The 27,991-nt window shown below is 38.1% G+C and overlaps 1 protein-coding gene and 1 non-coding gene across 2 annotated transcripts; one reads left to right on the top strand and one right to left on the bottom strand.

Annotated features, from left to right (window-relative positions):
* Positions 1-103: 103 nt before the first annotated feature.
* Ncapg (non-SMC condensin I complex subunit G) lies at positions 104-27,990 on the bottom strand. Its single transcript, XM_048364772.1, has 21 exons — positions 27,771-27,990; positions 26,243-26,446; positions 24,347-24,575; positions 22,051-22,196; positions 21,682-21,766; positions 19,718-19,910; positions 19,116-19,265; positions 16,861-17,001; positions 15,275-15,398; positions 14,123-14,206; positions 13,658-13,837; positions 12,480-12,590; positions 10,242-10,361; positions 7,151-7,375; positions 6,443-6,624; positions 6,009-6,183; positions 4,457-4,618; positions 3,713-3,851; positions 3,226-3,318; positions 1,166-1,235; positions 104-618 (listed from the first exon to the last, which is right to left on the bottom strand). Exons 1-21 carry the CDS (start codon positions 27,879-27,881, stop codon positions 489-491), a joined length of 3,054 nt encoding a protein of 1,017 aa, XP_048220729.1. The 5' UTR covers positions 27,882-27,990; the 3' UTR covers positions 104-488.
* LOC125365064 lies at positions 21,103-21,212 on the top strand. The gene has a single exon (XR_007213621.1). It is a non-coding gene; the product is annotated as a U6 spliceosomal RNA (small nuclear RNA).
* Position 27,991: the final 1 nt, after the last annotated feature.

A 27,991-nucleotide genomic window follows, 5' to 3' on the forward strand; every position in this document is an offset into this window, starting at 1 on the left:
TCGAAGCAACTGTTTCTTCTGGATGAGGAGCCAAACGGGCTAATGATTTAGCTCCTTTCGGCCTGTCTATGGTACGTTGCTTGCCTTTGAGATGTTGACTGCTAAATGTGTCCTAAGGTGTTCCCACCTGTGGATCTGCTCCCAGTCAACTCTCCAGAAGATGTAAATCACTAGCTAGTTAGGTTTTTCCCTAAGGCCACCACCACTTCCTAACCGCCACCTGGGGAGCTTACTTTGTAGTCACTGGGAGGCGGGCCCTTTACCACTTGAGCCGCGCCCCTGCCCTCCCAGGGGACCTCATTTAAAACCAACCCCAGACTCACCTCAGATGCTGATGAAACAAATCAGTGTGACTCCTAAAGATGACCTGTGATCACATCAACAGACACTGGCGGCAGTCCACAGGAAGACAGCAGGCTTTGTATGATTTTAAAAGAACAACTTTATTAAAGAAATAGGCAGACTTTTCAAGGACTCCATCATCTCGACTAATTTCCATCTGCTTGGAGGAATTGTTCAAGGTTAAGTTTACTTTTTTCCAGGGCTGCGGTTTTGGCTCGTCTGGGTAATCTTGTCCTCACTTCTGAAACTGGTTCTGGCTCTAGAAAGTCCTGATCACTAAAAAGAGGTTGAAAGTATATTGCATTAGACACAAAACTTTAATTTATAAGTAAAACTTTTCATTTCTGAAATTCTAGCATTGGGGAATCCATAGCCTAATTCCATTAACTAACCTTAAAACGAAACTCTCAAGCAATAACCAGAAAAGACTGTCCTGACGGAGTGAATTAGGGGGCACCTAACTAACTTCCTATAAACTGTATGAAACTTGCATTAGACTTGGCTGACTCAAGGTCAAAGGGAATAATACACACAGGGTCATGTAGTTAGGATTATATGCAGAAATTGAGAACACATTCAAGATAGCTACCTAATACTATGCTGAATTCTATGCAAAACTGTACAAGCCCTAAGAAAGCAAAGGCTCTTCACAGAGCAATGTTCAACTCTTTGCCAAAGTCATGGCTACTTGTAGTTTTTGCTATCTTATATACTGAGTTTTCTTGCCAAGAAAATTACTTTTTTTGTTTACTTTACACCAGAAAACCAAAACGAACAACAAAGAGGAAGATGCTTCTTTACACTTGTGAAGTGTGTCACACACCTTTCAGAGCCTGACTCGGCAGTCTGGCGTCTTCTACTTGTCCTGGTTGACATGGTCACTTTCCTCCGACCTTAAAGACAGTAGAACTCACAGTCAAAACGGACCGTTTCATGGTTTTAGATCTAGTGTGGAGACTAACTGTTTCATTTTCAATACAAAATTCTTCTTCAACACATACCAGCTATGTTGGATTCCAGTTACCAAAATGCTATACAGAAAAAAGAACTCAAGCAAGATCAAAATTTACATCCATTTCTTTTCTTTGTTGAGCTGCTTAGGGGCAAGGGAAAAATCATACGTGCACATTATAAAGAGGCAAATTTTAGCTCAATTTAGTACAGAAAAAGCACGTAAAAACCAAATTTCTCAGGTATGTTAGCACACACCTGTAATCTCAGCATTTGGGAAGCTGAGGTTGATCTACTTAGGGAGACATGGTCTTGAAAAAGCCAACCATAAAAACCTATATAGCTCTAACACAATGTGTATAGAAAGACTAATGAACAGATTGGGTCCTGGAGCAGGTGTGAAAGTAGAACTTGACTTTTCTTTTAATATTTAATCTTGAAACTGTCTCAGAACTGCTGTGAAACTCCCATTTTCCGACCGCAGTTTCTAGAACAGTGGGCAAGGGCTCCACTCATGTTACCACAGCCGCCTGGAAATTAAATGTAATCAAAATTATGGCTCCTTACAAAATACTTAAATGTATACATAGCAAATGCAAGCACATGTTCTAAAGTACATTTCAATGTGAAAATTAGAACCTTTATATACTGGAGGTAGCAAAAACTCCACCTGCTGGCCTAAGTGGGGCAAAATTTGATCTGTGATGTTCTTCATTTGCAAGAAATAAAATACAGCATGCATACATGACGTTTAGATTATTTTTGTAACAAAAAGGATTGAGTTCTTACAGGATACTATGTGATTAAAACTAATCTGATCCAAACCAATTTTCATGTGACAATTTGTTTTGAAAACTGTATACCCTCCTCATCTTTACCCCTTGTACCTCATTTACTTGTTCTCACTAATGCATTTATCCCCAAGTTGTCCAACAATATGGGACTAATTTGGAACAATATCCAATAATTGGTGCTTGAATAACTCTGGTTTGTTATGAAACATTATGGTCAGATTCCATTTTAGAAAGTAAATTAAATCTGCTTAGAAAAGAACCTAAAGACATGTTTGGAAGATTAAAATCTTGGCTGGCTGACGGGCAGGATTATTAGCGTTCTTTATGTAGTTTGCTTGGATGTACTTTCTGACTCTTCTGTAATAAGCATGCATTATGTTTTTGTAATACGGAAAATAAAATAATAAAAAGATTGTGGATTTCAGATCTTTTTCCAAGTGGTCCCCTAAGTAGTAAACATTTATTTATTCCAACAAATCTTCCATTATTGGTTATCCCTTGGGAAATAAGTTCCAGTGGGAAAATATGAAATTAGAAGGGAAAATGGAAAAAAAGAGAGAGAGAGAGAGAGAGAAAGCACAGGAAAGTACTAGGAAAAAAGAAAAATCGTCCAGTCATACAAAGAAAGTATCATTTAACCTATGCTTTTGTTTTTGTCAATACCAGGGTTTGAATACAGAGCCTCTTACTTTCTTGGCTTATATTCTATCTCCAAACCTTTTCTGTCTGGCCTGGCTTTGAATCTGGATCCTCCACATCCTGGGCCTTCTATGTAGCTAGGATTACAAATGTGAACTGCCAGTGGCTGGCTTTTACCTATTCTTAGTTTAGGCCAAATAGTCCTTTTACAACAGGACCCTTTGTGCACTATTTCCTTCCATCAGAAGCAACTACAAGAATGTTCATTTTATAATCTTCAGATATAAGCAAAAATTATATATATTTATATAAATATAAATATATATATATATATATTCTGAAAACTCAGAGTATTAAAGCTAAGGAGACCTAACACATTTAAAAGTCTTTACTCTTAAGATGCTTAAAAAATATTTATACTAAAGAAGGAAACCTGAAAAACATTTTAACTAGAAGACAAATATGTTTCATTCCAAGCTCTGGGCAATCCACACACTACCTCGATTAGTCCTTTGCTGGGTAGACTTTGAGCAACTCTGCTGGGTGGATTTGGGTGCTTTCAAAGGAGTCATATATACTTCTTTCTTCTCTTCTATTAATGAAAATCACACAATGTCAAGTTTTAAAAGAATAGCCTCATGAAATACTTTGAATGAACTTTTCATCTTTCATCAAAGGTTGGCAAAATATTACCAGCTACTAGTAATAGATAAATAAATCTATCCGATAAATAAACAAATACTGGTTATCATAAAACACTGCTCCAAAGAATGTGAATACTTAGGAATGGAAACTCCTGGTTACAGTGAGACATGTACTCAATGAACGCAGAAGGCAGTTTCCAGAGTGGATTGTTTCCAAAGTGGATTCACTGGAAAAAAAAAAGATGCTTTGAGACCCATCCAATCATGGTTGGTTAGTTTGTTTAAATCTCAGTAAGTTTAAGAAGACAGCATCACAGAAACATTCAGTTGGCATGTCATTACCATCTTCATTCAGAGGAACAGGTGCGGTGGTACTGGCTTCCTGTACGTCTATGGGTTGGTCGCCAATTCCTTTGTTTCCTTTCTCTAACTGAATCTTGATCTTTTCCAAGGTTCTCAGGCACGTTCTATCTTTAACTTGCTGTTAAAGAAAAAACATTCAAACACAAACATTTTCTAACCTTTTCTAAGTTATATATCAATATGTGTTGTTTCAAAATATTCTAAAATTATAGGAAACAGATGAAAAAATATTTTAAATGAACTGAAGTTAGGGTAGCGGGGAAGGGAGACTGGTGAAAAGAGTGACATGGCTTAAAATGTGTTGAACTCATCAACTGACAGGTTAAATAGGAACCCCTTTATACAACCACTTGAAGAGGAGACAAATGTAATTACAAACATAAAATGAGCAAAGTCACAATCATATACATTCTACTTGGATATGTATATGATTATATATATATATATGTGTGTATATATATATATAATTTTTTTTTTGCCAGTCCTGGGCTTGGACTCAGGGCCTGAGCACTGTCCCTGGCTTCTTTTTGCTCAAGGCTAGCACTCTGCCACCTGAGCCACAGCGCCACTTCTGGCCATTTTCTGTATATGTGGTGCTGGGGAATTGAACCCAGGGCCTCATGTATACGAGGCAAGCACTCTTGCCACTAGGCCATATCCCCAGCCCTCTACTTGGATATATTTGAAGACAGTTTGGCTAAGAGTAGTTAGGAACCCTTTTACCTCCAAAATCTCGTTCAAGAGAACCAGAAGATCCTTTGAAAGACTGCTACTGAGTTCTAACGAATTCAAAGCTTTCGTATAGACCCGAATTTCTGGTGAGCACGGACTTGTTAAGATCTCATTACAAATTTTTATAGCCAAATTGTCATGTACTGTTAAGGCCTAGAAAATTAAAAGAGAAAATGTAAAATGAAAATGATACCAATACAGTATAGTTCCACCTATCTGAAGAAATATTTCCAACTAAATGTCCTAATTCAAAATGTAAAATATTTTGGACAAAACATGACCTGTCCTTCCCCCGCCCCCCGCCTCAATAAAACTCATTTCTAGAGTGATTGAGTGACTGACTGATAGATGGTACTAGAAAATGAACCAGGGCTCCCACTTGAGCTATGCCCTAGCCCTTTTGAGAAAGGGTATCACTAACTTTGCCTTTTGTACCAGCAATCCTCCTGCCTCCACCTCCCAGGTAGTTGGGATTACAGGCATGCACCGCCAGCCTGACTGCTACTTCATTTCTGGAAGCGCAGGCTCAGATCTACTGAAGGGACTGAGGGGGTCTCCCAATTACTATGAGTCTTGGAGCCGAGTTCCAGCTACAGAACCAAGCCAGGCTGATGGTAGTGGATTTTGCCCAAACTCAAGCTTCTTCCACTGAGGATCAGTGAACATGCAATGACTTAGCAACCCATGCACAGACGCAACAGCGCAGCCTGCCCCAGTCCTGCACAATTGAAAGGAATATGCCAGTTGTGGAACTCCCCATGGATCCCCAGAGGCCTCAGCTTGCGTGGTGACTGAGCTGGGCCTCGGTCTCCGCTATGTCCTTCTTCCAGATGCCGAGAGGAGCAGTATTCCTCAGCTGTCAACAACTCGCTCCTGTGAAGTCTTCTGTTCTCATTCTTACATTTGTGGGACATGTTCGTGATGTCTCCATCTTTCTTGCCTCTCAACTTGTTTCTCCTTCCTTTCTTCTCACCAGTTCATGGAAGTATCCATGACCACAAATGAACCTTTCTGAGTAGCAGCTTTACTCCTAATAACTACTTCATACAAAACCTGCATGTTAACTCATTACAAATGAAGTCCACTTCACCGTCCCCTAATTTGGTATTTAAAACATGCTTTTGCACAGCTATCCACGTGTACTATCTTCTCAGATTCACTCCACCCATTATTCCTCAATGCAAACAAGGCCAAAGTATGAAACTACCAATGTTATATACTCTCTCTTCCTATCACCTAATTCTTGCCCTTCTCCAAAGTCTTAAAGTACTCACAGTGGCATTGTGCCCCTTGCCATATTTTGCACAGTATCTTTTATCATCCTTCAATAATACACAACTGGTTTCAATAGGATTTGGGATTTAGGAACACACTGAAGATAAATTTGTAGGTCAGTTTGCAGTTGACATCTTTTTGACGTGAAAAACCAAAATAAGCTCTGTTCTTTGACCTATCCTTCCCCGGGTTAGGAGAATAGGAAGTAAGCCAATGTTTGAAGACTCAATGAGCCCTGCAATAGCAACTTCACCACAGACTCACTCGCCTGGTAATCTTGGGAATTCTTGGCTTGAGTACTCAATCCACTCGGTCTTGTCAGATCTACAAGCAACTCAGCAACATTCATGATATCTACTTCAGCTAAGGGAGATGACGCAGGCGCATTAGCCAGTGTTTGCAGAGTTGGGAAAAAGGCTTCTTCAAAGCACTCCTGGTTAGTCCTGTTGAAACCCATTTGAAAGAATGTTGGCAGAACATTATTGAAAGAGGAAAAAGCACAACTCTAAAATATATATCCGACAATGGCAAAATGTATTTTCACCCACGAAAAAAGACAAATAATTGAGGTAGATAAAATCTACCTAAGCTCTCATTGCCTCATACACTACTAAAATAGGCGAAGAGTCTGAACAGCAAGATGACATACGGGAACCTGACTGACTTCAAGGAAGAGTCGGATTTGTTGGTAGGACTCAGTACCTGCTGGCATAAGCGAACATGGGGAAAAACACCCCCAGACAGTGTCGAAGCCGAGTGTCCTCTTCCGTCACTGGATTGTACCACAACAAAGTGAGACGAGAAAGAATCCTGCTGCTGACCAAAAGCCCAGAGAACATCAGCTTGGCTAGGCCTTCCACTGCTGCTGTCCTAAGTTCAGAAACCTAAGAGGAGTGACAGGCATCAGGAGGAATTTTGTTAAAAATGTCAGGAGATGTGGCTATCCGGAAACATTACGCGCAGAGACATACAACAGCATGCGCTTGCCACACACACAGGCATTCAAGGCGCACAACAGCCTGGAGGTCAGACTTGCGTTCACTCAGCACTGTACTCTCAGAATATGTGGGGAATGGCACAAAGTTGAGAGAATTCAAGAATCATCCCAACAAATGGGCAGTACCCTCCCTATCTGAGGTGAGAAACAGGCCAGGGGCAATAATGACATTATTGAAGATTTACATTGATCAATCAACACCATGTATGCAAGTTAAAATTTCTAAATATGTCAAACCTTCCTGACAGCAGTAACAAGCCATTCAAAGTTAAGTGGTAAGAATTTGAATTTAGACAGAACTATAAGGCCTGAGAACATAATAAAGATTATTACTTATGGCCAGTAGGATAGTCCAAAAAAAAATGTAGGCTTTTACAGTGATATTTTAAAAAATAATAAAAATCACTCCTCACCTCACTGTCTAAGAAATCTGAAAGAAGCTTTAGAACATTCTTGGCTGCAGCAACCTCCTCATCTTCTTTGACTTCCAGCTCATCATTACTGCTTATTTCTGCACCTTCACTTTGAGGGCCCTTGATGTTTTTAATTTTAAATGGTTCCATTCCAAATGTCATCAGTTGGTCAAAGATTGCCTTTAAAGCACTTATTTTTATTGTGACATCATCAATTTGCAAAACCTACATTGAGAGATTTCCCCCCAAAAGAGTTCAGTAAAATGATGCAATTTTGTTCATCCTGTAGCAAGTGAATTATACATATTTTCTTAGAGAAATTTAAATGACATTCTTTAAATGTACAGATAATTCTTTTCCTAAAACTCTAGAATTAAAATTTCAAGTTAAAAACAATGCACACAGCTGAAGGCCTTGAGTTCAAGTACCCAAGTACCCATCCCCCCAACATAGAATTAAGTTTGGAAAGACATAGTATTTATTTGTGCTATAATATCTAGATCTACAATTTTCGATCTTTGTTGAAAAAAAAACAATGTGGAATGAGAAGGTTGAAGTATTTGTTAATTTCATTTAAAAAAAAAGAATAGTATCTTCAACTATCTTCTTATTTTTCTAAGACATAGAAAAACTTGTTACACTAAAATTGTTTTGGCCAATCTGTCAAGAAAAACATAATACATTTTATACAATAAAAAATATACAATAAAAAAGTATATTTCTCTCTTATCAGCTCAATAAACTCAGATTTCATTAATAATGAATCCAGTTTGTTTTACTAGATTTTTCTATAAAAAGGGGAATCATAGAAGTCAACAGTTACAAACATCCACATCAAATTTCAAAGTTGTTACCAAAAAAAAGTAGAATATTTCTATTACGAACAATTAACTATATTCTTTAATATAAAGTTGGTCTTTAAAATGAATATAATTCAGCTGGAGGTAGGTCAAATTACCTGAGAAGAATGACTCAAATTTCCGAAACCTTAAGAACATGTGTACCACATGTTTTCTGAAGACAAGCCCTGTGCATGTGTCTATGCTAAACACTTAGAACAATGCATTATGGTAGGCACTGGGTATAAATTGCAAGCCAGGCCCTCACGACCCCAGCAAGTCGTCCTTCCTCTGTGACCTCTACAAACTACAGTAATGGCCACTGAAAGAGGAAATGGTTTCTTCTTCTGCTACTCTAACAAGTGTTTATACATTTCTTACACCAGCTTTGTTACTAAATTTACCACAAAACAGATTTCTTACCATAAAAAGATAGCTATTTTTCTAACTGAAAAAGCTTCCAGTGATAGAGCATTGATAATTGAAACTATGAAGTGATTAATTTCTTTTGATCATGGACCCTGCCCTTGTTAAGGACCCTAATAAAAGATAAAACTCACACCCAGAATAGTATGTGAAATACAGACAGATGTTTTTCATTGACAATATTTGGCAACATTTCTTTAAAGATATATCTTATTTGCTAGGCATCAATAAAAATCAATAAACTTCATAATAAAATAGCCAACAGAATCACAGATGCCAATACCTGCTGGTATAAAAATTAATATCTTTTCTATAATATATAGAACTTCATTCTTCATCTCGGAGTAAATCTACATATGTGGCCAAGAAAAACATACGATTCATCTGGACAAAGTACTAAGATTTTTCTTCCAATTCATTTGAAAAAGAAACTTCATCCTATTAAGTATAATAGTGGCATTCCATGTTCCCCAAAGGGGCTCACAACAATACTATTTACTGACAATCATAACATGGGATAAGTATAAGCAAAGAGGCATCTGAATTTCATCACTGCACATGGAAATGAGTTGGTTAGCTCCATAATCTTTCAGGAAATTAAAGCAAAGCCCTGAAATTCCTTAAAAAAATTTTTTTTTACATAAGTAGTTTTAATTTTCTTCCTTGGACAAAAGCCATAAATCAGTTTGACCATTTCCAGAACACATGATATCCCCAAGATCTCATTTCCTTTTCTTGGCAATGTCATAAACATTAAAGAATGCTTCGAGATAAGAGGTTTTCCTTTAAGGGGAAAAAAATCCACTGCTTAAGTATAGCCTTTTAAAGTAATCATTTCACAAACACCTGGTCTGTGCTATCACTTATTTTTCAAGATGGGCAACTACAGCCCTCCTTAGCTTCCTTAATTTAAATGAAAATTCTTTGCAGCTTTCTTAATATCATTACATGTGGCAACACCAGAGGCAAGATGATGGAGATTAAAGTCATACTTTCAACTTCTCTTACAGCAGCACAAATGCCTTCTTCGACTGTCTGTCTCCTTTACTCCTTCTCATTCCTGCATTACTGATTTCTTTTTCTAGCTACTTACACACACACACATATATATATATATACTCACACATATATATATATATATATATTTTTTTTTAATTGGTGCTAGTACTAGGGCTTCACATCAGAGTCTTGAGCTCACTTCGGTCCGAGCTGGCACTCTACCACATGAGCCATGCTTCTACTTCCAGCTTTTTGCAGGTTAACTGGAGATAAGAGGCTCTCAGATTTGTCTGCCTGGGCAGGCTTCAAATCACAATTCTCAGATCTCAGCCTCCTAAGTAGCTAGGATTATAGGCACCTGACCAGTCTTTATTTTTATCTGGCATATTTTTTCATTGTATGATTCCCCTTTTAGAATGTAAGTTCCATTACCACAGCAACTTGTACCTTGTTTTCTTTTTCTACTGATTTACCATATTTTTATGAAGTCTAGAACATTAGTAGCACATTATGTGCACTAAAATGAATCATATATCATTTTATGTGGCTGTGGCCCTAGTAGTAGAGTACCTGCCCAGCCAATGTAAAGCCCTGAGTTGAAACCCCAGTACTACCACCAAAAAAAATTAATAATAATAATTAATTAATTAAATTGAGATTTCACCTCTTTGCTATGAAGACAGTTTTGAGAAACCAAAATATAAATGAGTCCCTATGATACCTACAATCATCATCAATAAGAATTTGAATAAATAAGAATATCAAAATTATCACCATATATAGAGCACTTCAGGAAATTGAGATTTTTGTCAACCAATAAATCTTACCTGTAATAGTAACACAAAATGTTTACTCGCAAAATCTTGATTCTGTAGCCCACAACATCCCAGACATAAAACAGCCAAATTTCTTACTACAGGATGAATACTTATTACTCCAGGAAGAATCTAAAAGGAATTAGAAATTAAATTTGATCCAAGGAAGAAATTAATAAGAGTATATTGAAATCATGGCCAAAATGATAATTTCCATGTGATTTTATAGGTCTACATCATTCCCATACGGTCATTTAAGTCAATGTAAATCGTAAATGAAACAAACCACAGTGCAATTTTCCTGTCACTGGATCATGAGGCTGAACTAATTACAGGGACTGCAACAATCACAGAACAGGAAGTTCTGAATATGACATACACTCCCCCTCAGGTCTTTCCCCCTGTCACCTTATACCATGCTACCTACCCCTGCTCTTAGTTAGTTCCACTGATCTGACTTTGATACCTCCTACTCAGTGCCATCTAATAGAAAGATCATGGAAGCAGAAGTCATTATAGCCATTGAAATAGCCACTTTAAAACAAAAAAGTATTTATTTATATTTCACTTACAATTTAATTGATAAAATCTAATAGTGCTTTACCACAGCAAGTGTCAATAGCAAAAGGGTTTTACTTAACTATGATTTTTCCCCCATCAAGTTTCAATAATAGTATGTAATGAGAAGTTTCAGTTACAAACTGATTTTCTTTATTGACTTTCAAAACTCACAACAATCCAAGAACTTAAGATTTCAGACTGTCTACTTCTCACTAATCCCAAGTAAAAACAATTTGAAGATAATCCTGTAAGAGTTGGAGTCTATTCAGAATGAGCTTTACATGAACAACACCATCGAAGTAAAAAGTTCCAGCCAGAGGCAGGAGACACAGCACTGGTTCACACCTGCAATCCTGGCTGAGATCAGAGAATTCAAGTCCATGAGACTCTTATCTCCAATTAGCCACTAAAAAGCTCGAAGTGGAGCTGTGGCTTAAGTGGTGGAATTCCAGCCTTGATTGAAAAAGCTAAAGGACAACACCCAGGCTCTGAGTTCAAGCTCCAGTACTACACACACACAGAGGTCATGTCTGCTGTCAAGCGCAAAGCCTGGAGTTCAAATCCCAGTATTGAAAAAGAAGGAAGGAAGGGAAGGAGGGAGGGAGGGAAGGAAGCCCCAGCTACTGAGGACTTTAAGATGGGAAGACTACCTGAGCCCAAGAGTTTAAGGCCAGCCTGATAACTTCGTGAAATTTCATCTCAAAAACATTAAAAAAGAAAAAAAAATGCAAACAGCAAAACATGGCATTATTATTGTAGCCTCTAGCCACTCAGTTACTTACTAACATTATTTCGTATTTTAATATTAAATAAATGATAAAGTTATACTACTTTTGTACATTCAATGAAAATATGTTTGGGCATATGTAACATATTAATATATTAAAATTAACTTCACCTTTTTTCTTCCCATTTCTGAAAATGTGGTTAGTGCGGACTTAAAGTTACATATAGTTTGTGTTATCTTCCTATCACAAAGTTCTATTCTAGAGTTGTGCAGCCTTATATCCCAATGTCAGTACGATGGGAATTAATCCAAGGAGGTCATTTAAAAGACCTTTAAATATAACCAAGAGTGAAAAGCCACATTTGCAATCCTACTTAGGAGGCTGAGATCCAGGGATCACAGTTAAAGAAAGGTCTGGACAAAATATTGTGAGACCTGCATCTCAACCAATAAAAAGCGGGGCCTGGTGATGTACTTCTGTCATCCCAGCTACTAGGAAAAATAAAAAGGGCTGGAGGTATAGTTCAAGGTGAGCCTGCCTAGCCAGAATGATGCCCAGAATTCCAATCCCAGTACTGCCAAAAGAAAAAAAATTACAAAACATAATAAACTTACACAGGATTCACAATGTAACTTTAATCTTTTTATACAGCACAATTCCAGTAACATAAAGTATTTCTTGTATGTTTCAGTGTCTCCTCGTATTCAAGAATAAAGATATTCTGCATCTATTTCCAGTAAAAAATGATTTTTTTCAAATCTTTTTGAGTGATAACTTATGTCCTAGCTCCTTTACAGACTATCTTACTTAATCCTCACATAAAGTAGCTTATCTATCTATGTATCTAATTCATCAGATGTTCAAAATAATAACATTTTCCTTCTGCTGAACACTAATCAGCACATTATAACATGAGGCAGACTGGGGCTAAAATACAACAGCAAATAAAGTCATCACATACCAAAGATTCAATGATTCCATTCATAGTTGCGCTGATCCCTGTAGAAATGGACATCTGCTTCAACAGTTCATAGCACAGAACAAGACACTTTTGTAGTGTCTCCATATCATTCTAAATTAAGACAAAACATTCAGCACCGGTAAGAACATCTTCTGCACATCCTTTCCAGATGGGCACACAATGGGTAAAGCCTGCAAGAGCCTGCAAAGCTCAGCAGATGCAAGGCCCTGGGCAAAAAAATCCATACGGCCAAAATATGAGGGGTGGGAGAAGGGAATGGGGAAGGGTACACATGCACGCATGTGTGTTATTGGTCGCAATTTATGTTAAAAGAAGTAAGGAAAGGGTGCCGGTGGCTCATGCCTGTAAGCCTAGCTACAATGGCTCATGCCTGTAATCGTAGCTACTCAGGACGCTGAGATCTGAGGAGCACGGGTCAAAGCCAGGCTGGGCAGGAAAGTCCATGAGACCCTTATCTCCAATTAACCACCAGAAAACCGGAAGTGGTGCTGTGGCTCAGGTGGAAGAGCATTAGCCTTGAGCTGATGAGCTCAGGGACAGTGCCCAGGCCCACAGTACAGCCCCATGACTGACCAAAAAAAAGTAAGGAAAAGAATAACCTGTATAAGAGACTAATTTATCAAGCAATTATTAAGTTAAAAAAAAAACTACTAGAGAGAAGTGTTACTAGATATCAAGATTAGTATTTGATTAAGAATAACAAGGCTGATTAACTTCTGTTAAAGACACCAAGAAACTAGGATGACAAGGTTACCATAAATGTAATTCCTAGAAGTAGACAGGTCCAAAGACTCTCACAAGTCACTTAACTATTCAAGACAAATAAAGAAACTCACAAGGGAACCACTAGAAAACTAGTTTCCCTCACATGGGAAAAAAAAAAAACAAACAAAAAAGATGTCAGATTCCAGGGATTGGCAAGATAAGGAAACAAACAGTCCTAGCTATGATAATTAAAGTACATTACATTAAGATCCTCTTCAAAGTCCAAAAATAGAAACAGGAGAAATAAAAATGTTTTTTAAAAAATATTTAATTCATATTGCAGTCACAGTCTCCAAACTGAATAGATTTTCACCTTTTTTAATTAAAGAAAGCAAGAGTCAGTTGAGATAATAACAGCTGAGATTTAGTATGGGAAAAAAAAAAGACTCTACCTTCTCTGCGTGGACTTCTTTAATTTCAAGTTGTTCTGTCTCTTTCAACAGTTCTGCTTTCGCCTCTTCTAGTACTCTTATTTCTTCTTTTAATTTCGATGCCTGATCAAAATCTTGTAAGGTAATGCAATTTTCCAAAGCTTCTTTTGCTTCAATAAGTTTAACTTTTAATTCAGCCACCTAAGGGAAGATATAAATTGATCATTTCCACACCAGACAAAAATTATTAACATGAAAATCTGTGACAAACTCAAAAGTATTATTTACTGCCTTAATAAGCTAGAATTTAAGGGGTCAAACATAAAACAAAATTGCAATCTTCTGGCAAAAGGGATCAGTCAGCCTTGAAGAGTGACATAATCCAGTAACATTTTATAGACCTTTATATATTTATTCAACAATCTAACTTTGTTAAACCAAATAGCTACCTTACTAACGCCTTTCTCTGATGTAGAAGAAACATACCTTGAGTTCTTTCTTTCTTGCATCAGATGGATTAACACGAATAGTAACAATGGGTGCACGAATCTCAGAAATAATTTCTGTAACCTGGTAAACAAAATTACAATGCAGAGTACAAGCTTTAACAAGTAACATCAAAGTGCTACAGAAAACAGCAAGCAGTATCTGCCATCTACTGAACACCAGAGAAAATAACAGGTAAAAGCACATAATCTGCTTGCGAGACAATTTTAGGGCAAAAACTGCACAATGCATCTCACTAGAAAGTGAAATTATTTGAAAGGAAGATGAATAGGTACGTACTTGTTAAAGATAAGTTATCCCTCATATGTTTAAAAAACTGAAAAGAAAATTAGATATTATAATCTAAAGTTCTCTGACTACTGTTCACAGTTTGGCCATTCCAGTAAACTTGCTCCTGCCTGAACTGCACGGTGATCTCCTTTCAGCAACCCTTACACCTACCACTTTCAATTCCTCTCTTGTTCAGCTCTTTAGAAGTTTACATATATATCTTTTTGTTTTTCCTTTGGATACATAATATATATGTAATAACATACTCCATATGCAATGATATAATATGACAAATTCAGGACTTTCATTATAGAGCCATTTGAATAATAGGCTATTAAGAAAGAATGTTTCAAGGCATTGTCTCATGTGAAAATACCTAAGCAGATACTGGACAAGCACTATGTGGGAAGTGTTCAAGAAAGGATATACGTAAAACATATGCTCATATACAAATCAGCTAATAGAAATAACCTCTGACTTCACCTATTAAATATCACATCTTTTTTTTAATGAAAAAACAATACAGATCTCTCTCTTTTGGTTAACTGAGGAAAAAGTTCACGCTTGAAAGTGTATAGTGGCCAAAATTTATATCTGTATTTACAAGCAGGCTAAATAACTTATCAAAAGTCAATGCAGACAGAGTGTCACGTGAGGCAGCTCTTAGCACACAGTGCCCAGAACTCCATGGGAAAACCTGGATCCCACTTGTCACTCCTCCCATATCAGATGACTCAACCTGGTGGTAGGCACACGAGAGGCGGAAGATGCTTTTCAAATGTGTATGTATGCACATAACCCACAGAGAGGCTTATAAGTATCACAAAACTCCTATCCTCATCAAGGAGGAAAAGCACTTACAATCTGTGTCCTCTTACTGTCATCTGTGATGATATGGAGTAACCTCTCAACAAGAAAAGAAATCAGGGTTACTGGCGTTGTGGGTAGCGTCAGAATCTCCTGCAAAATCGCCACCAGTCGTTTCCTGTGACGAAAACAAGTCTACTTTTATTTAACTTATTTAATATCACTCTGCCCAAATACATTCTACCTCTAACATTTCCCTTACTCTACAGATGTGTATTTGTCTTAGGCTTTTTAAAATTTGTTTGTTTCATTATGTTTCATATTTATGTGTCACTACCAGTATAAAAATCCCTATGTACAGAAGTTGTGTGTGTGCCGGTCCGGGGCTTGAATTCAGGGCCTGGGTGCTGTACCTGACCTTTTTTGCTTATTAGCACTTTACCACTTGAAACAAAGCCACACTTCCAGCTTTTTTTTCCAGACATAAGAGTCTCACGGGCTTTTCTCTCTAGGCTGGCTTTCAACCATGATCCTCAGAGTTTAACCTCCTGAGTAGACAGAATTACAGGCATGAGCCACCAGTACTCAGTACTATGTACAGCCTTGGAGTAAAAAAATTAATATTCTGTAAAAAAATGCATATATTATTCTCTAATCTTTAGTAAGTCAGCATGACAGAATGACAAAATAACAGCAAAGACTCAACCTGTTAAACAGCAGTATTAGGCTTCTCTGAAATAAGAGATTTTAAGAAAAATACTGATAATATTCATTTCTTCTGAAGAAATTGTACTATGACCATGTGTCTATGCATATACAATTACACATACCATCATGTGTCATAGAATTCTTCACGTAACCTAGCATAATAGTGTACACCTATAATCCCAGCACTTGGGAGGCTAAGGCAAGATAACTGATTTCAAAGACAGCCCGAGCTATAGAGTAAGTTCCAGGTTAGCCTTGACTGTAGGGCAAGACCTTGTCTCAGAAACAAAAAAATTACATCTCACACAATGACAGACCACACATAATAGTGCTCCTATAAGACTGTGATGGACCTAAGACACCACAGGCACAATGGTGTTGAAGTTCGATGTATTGTTCTGGCGATGCGAGTATAAAACAAACCTACTGCATTGCCACACACAGAAAAGTCAAGCATATACAGTAAGTGCACAGTACTGAGGTTTTAACTCAGGGCTTCATAATTACCATGCTCTAATACTTGAGCTCCATCCAGCCCTGTTTGTTCTTGTTTTTACTTTCTTTGGCAGTAACTAAGGGCTCTGTGCTTCTTAGGCAGCCCCTTTTACCATGAACTACACCTCAGTGGTTATTCTTGAAATATGGTCACAATTCCTACCTAGGCATCAGGGTTTCCATCGTAGCAAGGAAAATGGGCCCACCCCAGCTAGGCTTGTGAATGCATACACACCAGCAAGATCACCTAACGACACAGTTATTCCTCTTATTCCTCATTCACCTGTCATTAAGTGACACATGAGTATATGTGCATTTGATATAAAAGATGGAAGCACATTAGAATGCTATGGTAGATCAACTTAACTGTACTGTAACAAGACTGCATTTATAAGACTAAAGAATAAATGAGAACAAGTATTAACATTTAGACATACCGTCCTCCTTCTTCACTGGTATCCAAAGACTTGATCATGAGAATTAATTGCTGACCGATGAACTCCCTTGTCATCAAGTTTCCAATGTATGAAAAATCATTTTGCTGTTTCTCATCAACTACTGGGATGCTCTGGATATAACTGAAACAAGCAGAATTAATAAAGTAGAATGTGTTATGAAGTGCCAAATAGGAATTAATTCCCACCTACAGTCAGAAAAGGGTCTTTTTCTGTTTATATTAGTCTAAATACTACTTGTTTATATCAAGTAATAAGTTGATCTATGGAATAAATCTGTAATACTGTAATAAATGTTAGCAAATATTTAGAAATTATACTTGTATAATGATTGAAGTTTTCTCCTGAATATTTTCCAAAGATACATTACATTTCTCTGAAAGTTATAACTATTTCAATGTATCAGTGTGTTGTAGTCTTTCAAATTCTGCATTTCTTGTCCAAAAATCCAATTAGTCATAAAGGTCTAATCTTTCCTTATATGTGGCACTACCACTCTTTCTTTAACATAATAGTAATAATAATAGCAATTACATAAGTAATCCATCAACACAATGACCTTTTCTTTGCGGATATTCCACAATCTTGCATTATCCTTTTTTAGGGTCTTTATCTCATTCCTGTATTATTATTTGAACAAACACCATCAACTACAATTTTTTAATGCTACTATTTTATGGAATAAGCTTTAAGACTGTAATAGACTTATATGCTACAACATATATTGATTTTTTTTTTCTTTTCTTTTTTGGTTCTGGGGATCAAACCCAGTATGTTGCACTTACTAGACAAGTGCTTTGCCACTGAGCTACATCCCAGCCCATATATTGGTACTAATAGTTGAAAGTAATATGTATGGCATGCTAGTTATATTTTAAAAAGAAAACTCCATAATGCATTTAAAAAAATGGGAGAGCAGAAAAAGATTTGAAAGTATACATCCTAAATTATAAGATGGGTAGAATTGGAGAAGCAAAGGAGAAAAGATAACTTCACATTTTTCTATGTAATTCTGTATTTGAATGTTTATATAAACATATATATATATATTTAAGTTATATAATTTTGGTGAAGTGGAAATTATAGTAATCCAATTTTGTTGTGCTGTTGGTCCTGGGGCTTGAACTCGGCCTGAGGACTATCCCTGAGCTCCTTTTTGCTAAGGCTAGAGCTCTACTACTTGAGCCACTACATTACTTGCAGTTTTTTCTGTGATTAATTGAAGATAAGAGACAGTGATTCTCAAAGTTCAGCATCCTTGAATAGCTAGGATTAGATATGAGCCACCAGCACCAGCTCAAATAATTTTTTAAAGGCATTATTTTGGGGGGAAAAAAACAACTTTAAAGCAAAAGCCACTTTTCAATAGCAAATAGTTTTCAATAGTAAAACTGGCCATAAAAAGTTATCCTTTGAATATGAAACTAAACCCATGCACCAATCTTAAAATGTCACCTGCTTCCGTACAACTTACACACTAAAAATAACTTACACTAAAACAAAGGGAAAAACCTGTTTTACATGAATATTGTGTAAAATTCCAATTAGTGTCCAATAAAAGCCAATGAAAATTTGCCAGACTATAAGACACCTCATTCATTTACACATTGTGTTCAGCCGCTTGTGCACTAGCACAGCAGAGGTGAGTCATTGTGACAGGGATAGTACGACAATCCACAAACCTAAAACACTACCCGGCACAGAGAAACAGTTCAACAAATTTCAAAAAGTGACACGTGATCGTTATCAAGAAATGATCATAAAATCCTATCTTGGGCTGGGGATATGGCCTAGTGGCAAGAGCGCTTGCCTCCTATACATGAAGCCCTGGCTTCGATTCCCCAGCACCACATATACAGAAAATGGCCAGAAGTGGCGCTGTGACTCAAGTGGCAGAGTGCTAGCCTTGAGCAAAAAGAAGCCAGGGATGGTGCTCAGGCCCTGAGTCCAAGGCCCAGGGCTGGCAAAAAAAAAAACAACCATAAAATCCTATCTTAGCAGTACTGAGGAACTAGCACATGGCACACTGACGCCAGCCACACTGACGTGGTGCTCTCCCGCACAGTAAGCACCACAGGGTCCTTTAGGAACACTCGGTGCACCTGCCCATTTGCCCTACACGACCATAGCAGCAGCTGTAACTGATCCCCAACAGAGCATGCATGACCTTGAGGCAGAGGCCTGAGAGATCGACACACATGGCAGCACAAGCAAGGCAAGCAAAAGAGAAAATTTACCTCAGTAAATACTCTGCATATACTACCGGCTCGGGCAAGATTTGCTCTAAAAACTCTTCGCCTTCATCTCCTTTTGATTTCAAATAATCACAGAGGGCACGCCAATACAAAGCAATTTCAGGAGTTAATGTTTCCATGGGGATCAATTTCCTTCATTTAAAAGGAAGAGAATAAGAGAAACCATGATCTTATATCCAGTTAAAAAGGGGAACAAGAAGGAAAATAGGCAGATTTGATTTGTAAGTACCACTAAAATTATAGTCATTAGCCACACAAAAGGGAATGGGAAGGAAAAAAAAGAAACTACTTAAGACCAAAAGTAAAGAAAGGGAAAAATTCAAATGATCAAACATAATAGGTGCATACGTTTTTCTCAAGAAATCAGAGTAATAAAATAAAAAGGGAAGAGAGAGAATTACAGCTAATGTAGACAATGTATGATAAAGTACCAAGTTCTTCTACCAAGGTGAGAAACACCACAAGAGAAAAGTAAAGGGGGACAGATCAGAGGTACTGATATAATCTGAAGTTCTGGGACGGGAAAACTAATTTTAATTAGAAGTCATCAGCAGTAAAATTCAAATCATGAACCCTTTATGTACCTGTCGTCATTATTTTTACAGATCGCCACAAGTTCAATGAGAGGAGTCACTGCAAATAAAGCATTGAGAACAGAGACTGCCACTTCGGAAGAATTTTCTACATCCAACCGATGAAGCAGCTCCAAGATATTTCCTTCCGTGAAGTGTAGCCATCCTTGGAGAAGATGCTTCTGCGTGGCTTGCTTCACAGAATCTATTGAGAGCCATTTGCAAATACATAAACAAAAGCTCCCCCTAGCTGTTAAATCCTATATTTTGTCTACTATAATTTTATTAGATCAAGATTAATATGTTGAAATTTATAATACAAATATAGAGATTACAGTGAGAACAAAGCATCCTAAAGATAAAACTTCCAAATATAAATGGATCAAGTTGACCATTAAATGCCCAACTACCACCAGTCTACAAAAAGTCTGCATTCCCTATCTCCTGGACTTAATGGGTACTGGAATATATAGTATTTTACTTGTTCCCTGACTTCATTTATTATAAGAATGCTATTTACAGCAGTAAATTACAACAAACACATATCGCTGAACAGATATTATTCTTAGTCCTAGTCATCCTAGTCATTAGTGTTTCAAACTCAAGTTATCTTTTTTGCTTTTTCTTTTTACTAGAGCAAAATGAGCCATCTTTGCTTTGTCATGAAAGATAAGAACTTGAAAAAACATCATTCCTACATGCAGATTATCTAGCTTAACAGAAAAGGGTGTCGGAGGATTATACTGGTCTCACCATTCCTGTTTCTAATGCACAGAAAAAAATATATTAAGGTACACACACAAAAGGATAGTTTTTGTTTGTTCTTGGTATCAGTCATGGCGCTTGAACTTAGGGCCTGGGTGCTGACCCTGAGCTATTTGTACTCAAGGCTGGTGCTCTACCACTTGAGCTGGAAGCTCCACTTCCAGCTTGTTTGGTGGTTAACTCGAGGTAAAAGTCTCACAGACTTTCCTGCCTGGACTAGTTTTGAATTGTGATCTTCAGATCTCAGCCTCCTGAGTATAGCTAGGATTATAGGAGTGAGCCACCAGCAAATAACTAATATTTGGGGTTTTTTTTGTTTTTGTTTTGCCAGTCCTGGGGCTTGGATTCAGGGCCTGAGCACTGTCCCTGGCTTCTTTTTGCTCAAGGCTAGCACTCTGCCACTTGAGCCACAGCGCCACTTCTGGCCATTTTCTATATATGTGGTGCTGAGGAATTGAACCCAGGGCTTAATGTATACAAAGCCAGCACTCTTGCCACTAGGCCATATTCCCAGCCCTAGTATTTTTGTTTTAAAGAAAGAAAAAAGCCTAAAAGAGATTCTGTTTTACTTCTGACATTAACTCACTCTACAAAATTAAGAATAATTCCTCTCCACAAAACACAGATAGGCTGTGCTTGCTTCCACAGCACATATATGAAAATTGGAACGATACAGAGATAAAGATTAGCACGGCCCCTGCACAAGGATGACACGCAAACTCATGAAGCGTTCCATATTTTTTTTTACAGAATTAAGCTCTCAATTCCGGATAGAAAGGCAACTTTACAAACCCTGGTTGTTTGGCTGCCTGAAGAGTGTTTTGTCCATTGAAGGTCAGCCTAATGCATGAATGTCTATGGAAACCATCTGTCGCCTATTTAGATATTCTGTTTTTAAAGAAGAATTGGCCCTGAAGTTTTGGAGGGGAGCAGGAGGGAACTCCCTTGGATTTTAAATTTGTAATGATGGCATTTAAAAAAAAAATAAAGTTTTGTTAAAAACAAAACAAACAACCAAAAAAAACAGATAGGCTGAAAGAATTCCTTTTCCTGATTCAAGATAACCAAGATCTTTAACCTTATGAAATGTTTTCTATATGGTATACACCAAGACAAATTTTACCAGGTTTATGTAATGACAGCCCTTCTCAATGTAATTTATGATACTGTTTCCTAAGCCTTATTAAATCTGACTTCAAAATCTACCTTACCTGATCTGTCATTGAGACCCTGTTGAAGGAGCATTACTCTCTGAGCAATGGACATTGCTTTCATATGAACTTTCTCAGCTAAAACCTTAAAAAGACAAAAAAAAAAGGGGGGGGAGTCATTGACCTCAACACATTGTATAGATTTCTTACTTAATAACATAGCAACCATTTAGAAGATGAACCACAGACTCTCCAAAACATTTTCTGTCAACACATTTAATACAGTATAATTGTGTCGAGTGCCTACTGTCTCCCGAGTAATGTACATTGCACAAATCATTATTATATGCTAAGTAATTATCAAAAGTACCTTAAGAAAACAGTTTGTCTTTGAAGAATATGGCTACATAAGGAATTGGACTTATGTACCTGATAAGCCAACTTTCTGACAGTCTCTTTCACATCCTTGGTGCGCTGTACAATCTTTGGCAAAGTCTTGGCTGATGGAGCAATACATGATAACACTGCTCTCCTAACTTCTGGATTCAAATCATTTTCAATCATAGTAGTATATGCTAAAAAAATAAAGTAATACAGTTTAAGACCAAAGAAATAGCTTAATAATAGTAATGAAATAACTACATTCTGGTATTTTTTTTGATGTTTTTAAAATGATCAGGGGCTGGGAATATGGCCTAGTGGCAAGAGTGCTTGCTTCGTATACATGAAGCCCTGGGTTCAATTCCCCAGCAACACATACATAGAAAACAGCCAGAAGAGCCGCTGTGACTCAAATGGCAGAGTGCTAGCCTTGAGCAAAAAGAAGCCAGGGACAGTGCTCAGGCCCTGAGTCCAAGTCCCAGGACTGGCAAAAAAAATAAATAAATAAAAATAAATAAATAAATAGATAGATAGATAGATAAATAAATAAATAAATAAATAAAATGATCAGGACACCTACTCCTAATCTTAAATGGTCTTACACATTTGCTTTTGAAATAAATTTTTTTTCTACCATCTTCCCCTTTTAGAACAGAATATTATTAGTAAATGGACTAGAAAGGAAGGCTAAAACTGTAACAACCCTGAAAGCCACAAGATGGCTCATTTTATTTTTTATTTACTTTTACTTCTTTGGTGCTGGTCCTGGTGCTTGAACTCAGGGCCTTGGGTGCTGAGTGTTTTACCACATGAGCCACAGCTCTACGTCCAATATTTTTTTGGTGATTAATTATAGGTAAGACTTATGAACTTTCCTGCCTGGGCAGGCTTTGAACTATAATCCTCGGTTCTCAGCATCCTGAGTAAGTAGGATTATAGGCATAAGCCACTGGCCAGCACCGAACTGAGAAAGTTTATTTTAAGTCAACATGATTTGTAAGGATCTAGTATTTTGATTTGGAGAGGAAAGAGTTTGTACTCAGAGCCTCTTTCAGAAAGCCTCAAACATCTCATGAATTCACCAAAGAGCCATACTGAGTGTAATCTTGTATCATCCACACTTGTCCAAGTACACTCTGTGATGTTCACAGAGAAAAAATTACCTAACGGCATATTCCTCAAAATGGATCCTCGATCCTGAAGCAATACATAATGACTACAGCATCTGTGGCTAACTATGAGAAGAAAGGTAATACTAGAATGTACTATGTATACCATCAGATTCCAGATTCTGTCATACTAAACACTGGAGAGGATATGGACCAATGAACAATGATATGACCTCTTACTAAGAAGTTTAATTGATAAATCACTCTGTAGATTTACCTGTACTTTATCTAATAAAGACAAAGCCCTACATACATTTAAGCACAATTCTACATTTAAGCACAAAATCCTACAAAAATCCTCAAACTTGTGCACCAAGAAAATGCCGAACACCATTTTTCAAAGCAAATTATCTAAATATAACAAGCCTACTAATTTTTAAAAAAATTAATAGACTACTGGCTGGGTAAAGTAAGTTTATGCCTATAATCCTAGCTACTTGGGAGGCAGAGATCGGGAGGGTCATAGTTCAAGACCAGGTGAGAACGCATCTCTACCAATGAGCTGAATGTTAAGGTACATGCCTGTGACCTCAACTATGCAGGAAAAGATAGGTAGAAGTATTATGGGCTCACGAAAGCTGGATTAAAAAGACTCTATCTGAAAAATAACTACAGTAAAAAAGGGCTGCCTCAATCTGAAACAAAATCAACCTAGCTAGGGCAAAGCCCTAAGTTCAAGAACTGCCAAAATATGATAATGATAATAGTAATAATAATGACAATAATAATGATAAAGTCTTTGCTACAACATAGCAAAAACAATAGATGAATGCTAGAATTAGGAATTATTTTGAGAAAAAGTCAGGAAAATATAGTATGATTCACACAAAATTATAGGCAAAACATTAACATTTAGATGGATGTGTGATTAAGTAGCTTAATTAAAACTTTCCAATATTCATGATAAGATTTATCTTTGAGTAAGAGACAGAGAGAAAGAGAAAGGGAAGGCGAAGGAGGAGGAAGAGGTATGAGAGAGAGAGAGAGAACCAAAGCAGACCTCAAAAGTCCTGAAAATAATTTGCTCTTTAAATTACAACAAGGGTATCATTCTACCACATATATATATGTATGTGTATATGTATATGTATGTATATACACACACAGTTAATGAAAAAAAGGAGGAATTAACAAAACCAACAAGACTGAAACAATTATTGGGACATCACACATACCCTTAACCACTGGGCACTCATCATCCTTGGGATCCTGGAGCCGAGAAAGAGCCAAAACTGCCTGTATTCTCACATTTGGAATCTTATCTTTCGATCTAATAAGCATGGCTTCCATAATTTTATCAAACAAATCATCATCGATCTGGGCATTTTCTGGCATACTCCCCAGAAGCTTGTTTATGAGTTGACATACTCTAAACCGGACCGCACTGCTGTTTGCTTCATGAGACTACACAAAACAAAGTAAATGTTATTCCTAGTTACACATCCTTCCTAAATAATCAAGACCATTTTAATGCTCTATGTTGAGATTTCAAAAAAGTGACAACAGCGGGGCTGGGAATGTGGCTTAGCGGTAGAGTGCTTGCCTCCCACGCTCCATGCCCTGGGTTCCATTCCTCAGCACCACATAACAGACAAAGCTGGAAGTGGCGCTGTGGCTCATGTGGCAGAGTGCTAGCCTTGAGCAAAAAGAAGCCAGGGACAGTGCTCAGGCCCTGAGTTCAAGCTCCAGGACTGGCAAAAAAAAAAAAAAAATGACAACAGTGATCCACACTTGCAGATATATTACACTGCATATACAAATTTTTATCCAACCTTAGTCTGGAAAAAAAAAGTATACTAATAACAAAAACATCTTCTCTGTAGAAATTCATATTTTACTTCTTTTGTTTGTTTGGTTTTGGCAGGTCCTGGAGCCTAAAAGTGGGGCCCAGGCATTGTCCCTGAGCTATTTTTTGCTCAAGGCTAGTGCTCTACCATTCTAGGCACAGCCCTACTGCCAGCTTTTTTGTTGTTTAGGAGTCTCATGGACTTTCTTGCACCAGCAGGCTTCAAATGGCAATCCTCAGATCTCAGCTTCCTGAGTAGCTAGGATTACAGGCGTGAGCCCCTGGTACCCACCCAGGCTTTACTTCTTTTTTTTTTTCTTTTTCTTATTTATTGTCAAAGTGATGTACAGAGAGGTTACAGTTTCATCCGTTAGGCCTTCGGTACATTTCTTGTACTATTTGTTACCTCCTCCCTCATTCTCCCCCCCCCCCCCATGAGTTATTCAGTTGGTTTACACCAAATGGTTTTGCAAGTATATGCTTTACTTCTAAAAGAGAAAACTCACTTAAGAGAAAGGGGCAAAAAGTAGACTCTGAGGAGGGGACTAGCAAAAGGGGCTGAGTTAACAAGGAGGATGAAAGAGGATGAATATAGTCAAAATAGGTCACTTGCAACTATGACAATAAAACAGTTGATAGTGTTCTGGGAAAGTGCGGGAAGAAAGAAGGGAAGTATGATACGGGGGAGAGACTGAGTGCATTATAAGTGTGTGGAAATATAATATTGAAATCTCCCCTGCATAACTTATATAAGCAAATTTTTTTAAAAGAGAAAGATCAGAACTAGGGAAGGGGAACACCAAAATGGAGAGACGAAGGGTAAAAGGAGAACCAATGCAACAGCAATACTTACAATAAGCTGTAAACCAACTCTGCCTCTCAGGGGAGGGTGGGGAGGGAACCAGGACTGGGAAGGGGGGAAGATGGGAGAAAAATGGAGGAGCTAAAAAGTTTGATAAGAAATGCACTTACTGCCTTACATATGTAACTGTAACCCCTCCCCTGTACATTACTTTGATAGTTAAAAAATTTAATTAATTAAAAAAAGAGAAAGAAAGGTTCATTTAAAGCTAACACCTATGAGCAATTATTTAAGCAGATCACTAAAATTTTAATGATGGTTATTTTAAAACGACAAAGTTTATATCTTAATGACAGTTAAGATTTTCTGTTAGAGAATTGTTTACAGATATTTTTTCCCCATTACCAGGTATTTTGTTGTCTAAAATACATAAACTCTGCAGCAAAGTTTTCTACACTATGTCCTGAAAATCCTAGCTTTTACCTTTAAGAGGAAAGTAAACAAATAATTTAAAATTCCATCATCTTCCTCTTCTTCTTCATCTTCAGTATCTGATTGGTGAAATGAAGTAGCAAACTTTGCTGCAAATTCTATCACACGCTCCACGGTTGGTTCCCGCTTATAGACTACCATGGCATATTTCAGGTAATGAATGAATTCCTCATGAAAAACTGTTTTATTATCCACCTGAAAGGCAAAAGAAACTCCTTCATCCCAACATTCCCTTAATTGTGCTGAAAACAGAAAAGCCAGGCCACCTAAAATCTGTAAATGCTCAATTATCCAAACTAGCAGGAGGGATAAATCTACACAAACTTCACTCCAGTTTACAAACGGCACCTCCCAGAGAGGAAATAGCACGGATTTTAACAGTGAAACGATTTGTTTTCAATACCCCTGAGTTCTCAATATATTACCAATTTAGTACAAACATGCTTTTCCTTAAACAACTCAAAAACAACACTGGCTTTGACATGCATCATTTTTAGGCCTATCAACCCCAAACTACTTTTAGTATAACTTTCCCATCTACCCAGCATCCTTCAAGTTTTGCTATGCTCACTTAAAAATTTACTTGAGATTTGTTATTATCTTTAAAGGGCTGCGCAAAGGGATTTCAATTCGGCGTGACAATTTACCCTTACACTGCAGGCTCATCAATTTCTCTCGGCTTTTACATTAATACATTTTTTTTCCCCCACTTACACTGTCCCTACGCGCTCAGGAAGCGTCGGGGCCTGAAGATTAACTTGATGTAGGGTAGGTAACTCGATTCAACCAATCCAGGGACGAAACTGAAGATAACTGGAAGTAACTGGAAGGTGGGCCCTTCTGCTGCGAACGGAGATCCCTTCAGGATCTACTCTGTAGACTAAGGATTAAGGGTCCACACCCGCTGGGAGCCCAAGGGGATGGGGTAGCGTGAATGCCAAAACGCAAAAGGGGGAACTCCCGTGTGACGCTGATGCCGGGGCGATCGTGGCGGGTCACTTGGGCCCCGGAGACCTCGGGGCAAGTCGCCTGCTCACTGCGAAGCTCAGGTCACCAGGAATCAAGTGTTAATTAACCATGCGCAAGGTGACAGGCAGAGTGAGGAGTCCCAAAAGCCAGGAGGAGGAGGGGCCGGGGGCCGGTGGCTCACTCCTGTAAGCCTAGCTACTTAGGAGGCTGAGATCTGAGGATCGAGGTTCGAAACCAGCCCGGGCAAGAAAGTGCATGAGACTCTTTTTTTTTTTTTTCTCCGATTGAATCACCAAAAAGCCAAAAGGGGAGCTGTGGCTCAAGTCGTGGAGTGGCTGGCTAGTCAGTCTTGAACACCAAGGCTCAGGGACAGCTTCGAGGATCTGAGTTCAAATCCCGGGCTCGACCACACACACACACACGCACACGCACACGCCATGAGAGGCCCATTGGGGACGGCAGGCAGAGAAAGGGGGACGGGGGGGGGGGTCGCCGAGGCCTTCAGAGAAGCAGGGCGCCGAGGGGAGGCCGCGGGGCAGGCCGCCTTTACCTTGGCGTAAGTGCGGCTCAGAGCCACCACGAGCTTCGCCTGGTTCTGGCGCGGCTGCTGCGCCAGCTGGAAAGCCTCCTTAAGGGGCAGCATCCTCTTCTCGGCTACCATGGCGCCGCCGGAACCACAGAAGCCCCGCGAAGCCCCGGTCCCCTCGCAAGCTGCTCAAGAATTGCCCCAGCAACCAACCATCCAGCCGCCAGAGCATCCAGGGGCGTGGT

This window comes from Perognathus longimembris, chromosome 16 (genome assembly GCF_023159225.1).
Source record: "Perognathus longimembris pacificus isolate PPM17 chromosome 16, ASM2315922v1, whole genome shotgun sequence".
Classification (NCBI taxonomy): domain Eukaryota; kingdom Metazoa; phylum Chordata; class Mammalia; order Rodentia; family Heteromyidae; genus Perognathus; species Perognathus longimembris.

Bases quoted from the DNA above. Each gene is read 5' to 3' on its own strand.
- Ncapg (XM_048364772.1), bottom strand. From the start codon at position 27,881: ATGGTAGCCGAGAAGAGGATGCTGCCCCTTAAGGAGGCTTTCCAGCTG. The intron at 15,399-16,860 runs GTATGTCTAAAT...TTTTCGTCACAG, and splicing joins ACCAGTGAAGAAGGAGGACG to GAAACGACTGGTGGCGATTT. The intron at 10,362-12,479 runs GTATGTGATGAC...AATTCCTTTTAG, and splicing joins ATGGAATCATTGAATCTTTG to ATTCTTCCTGGAGTAATAAG.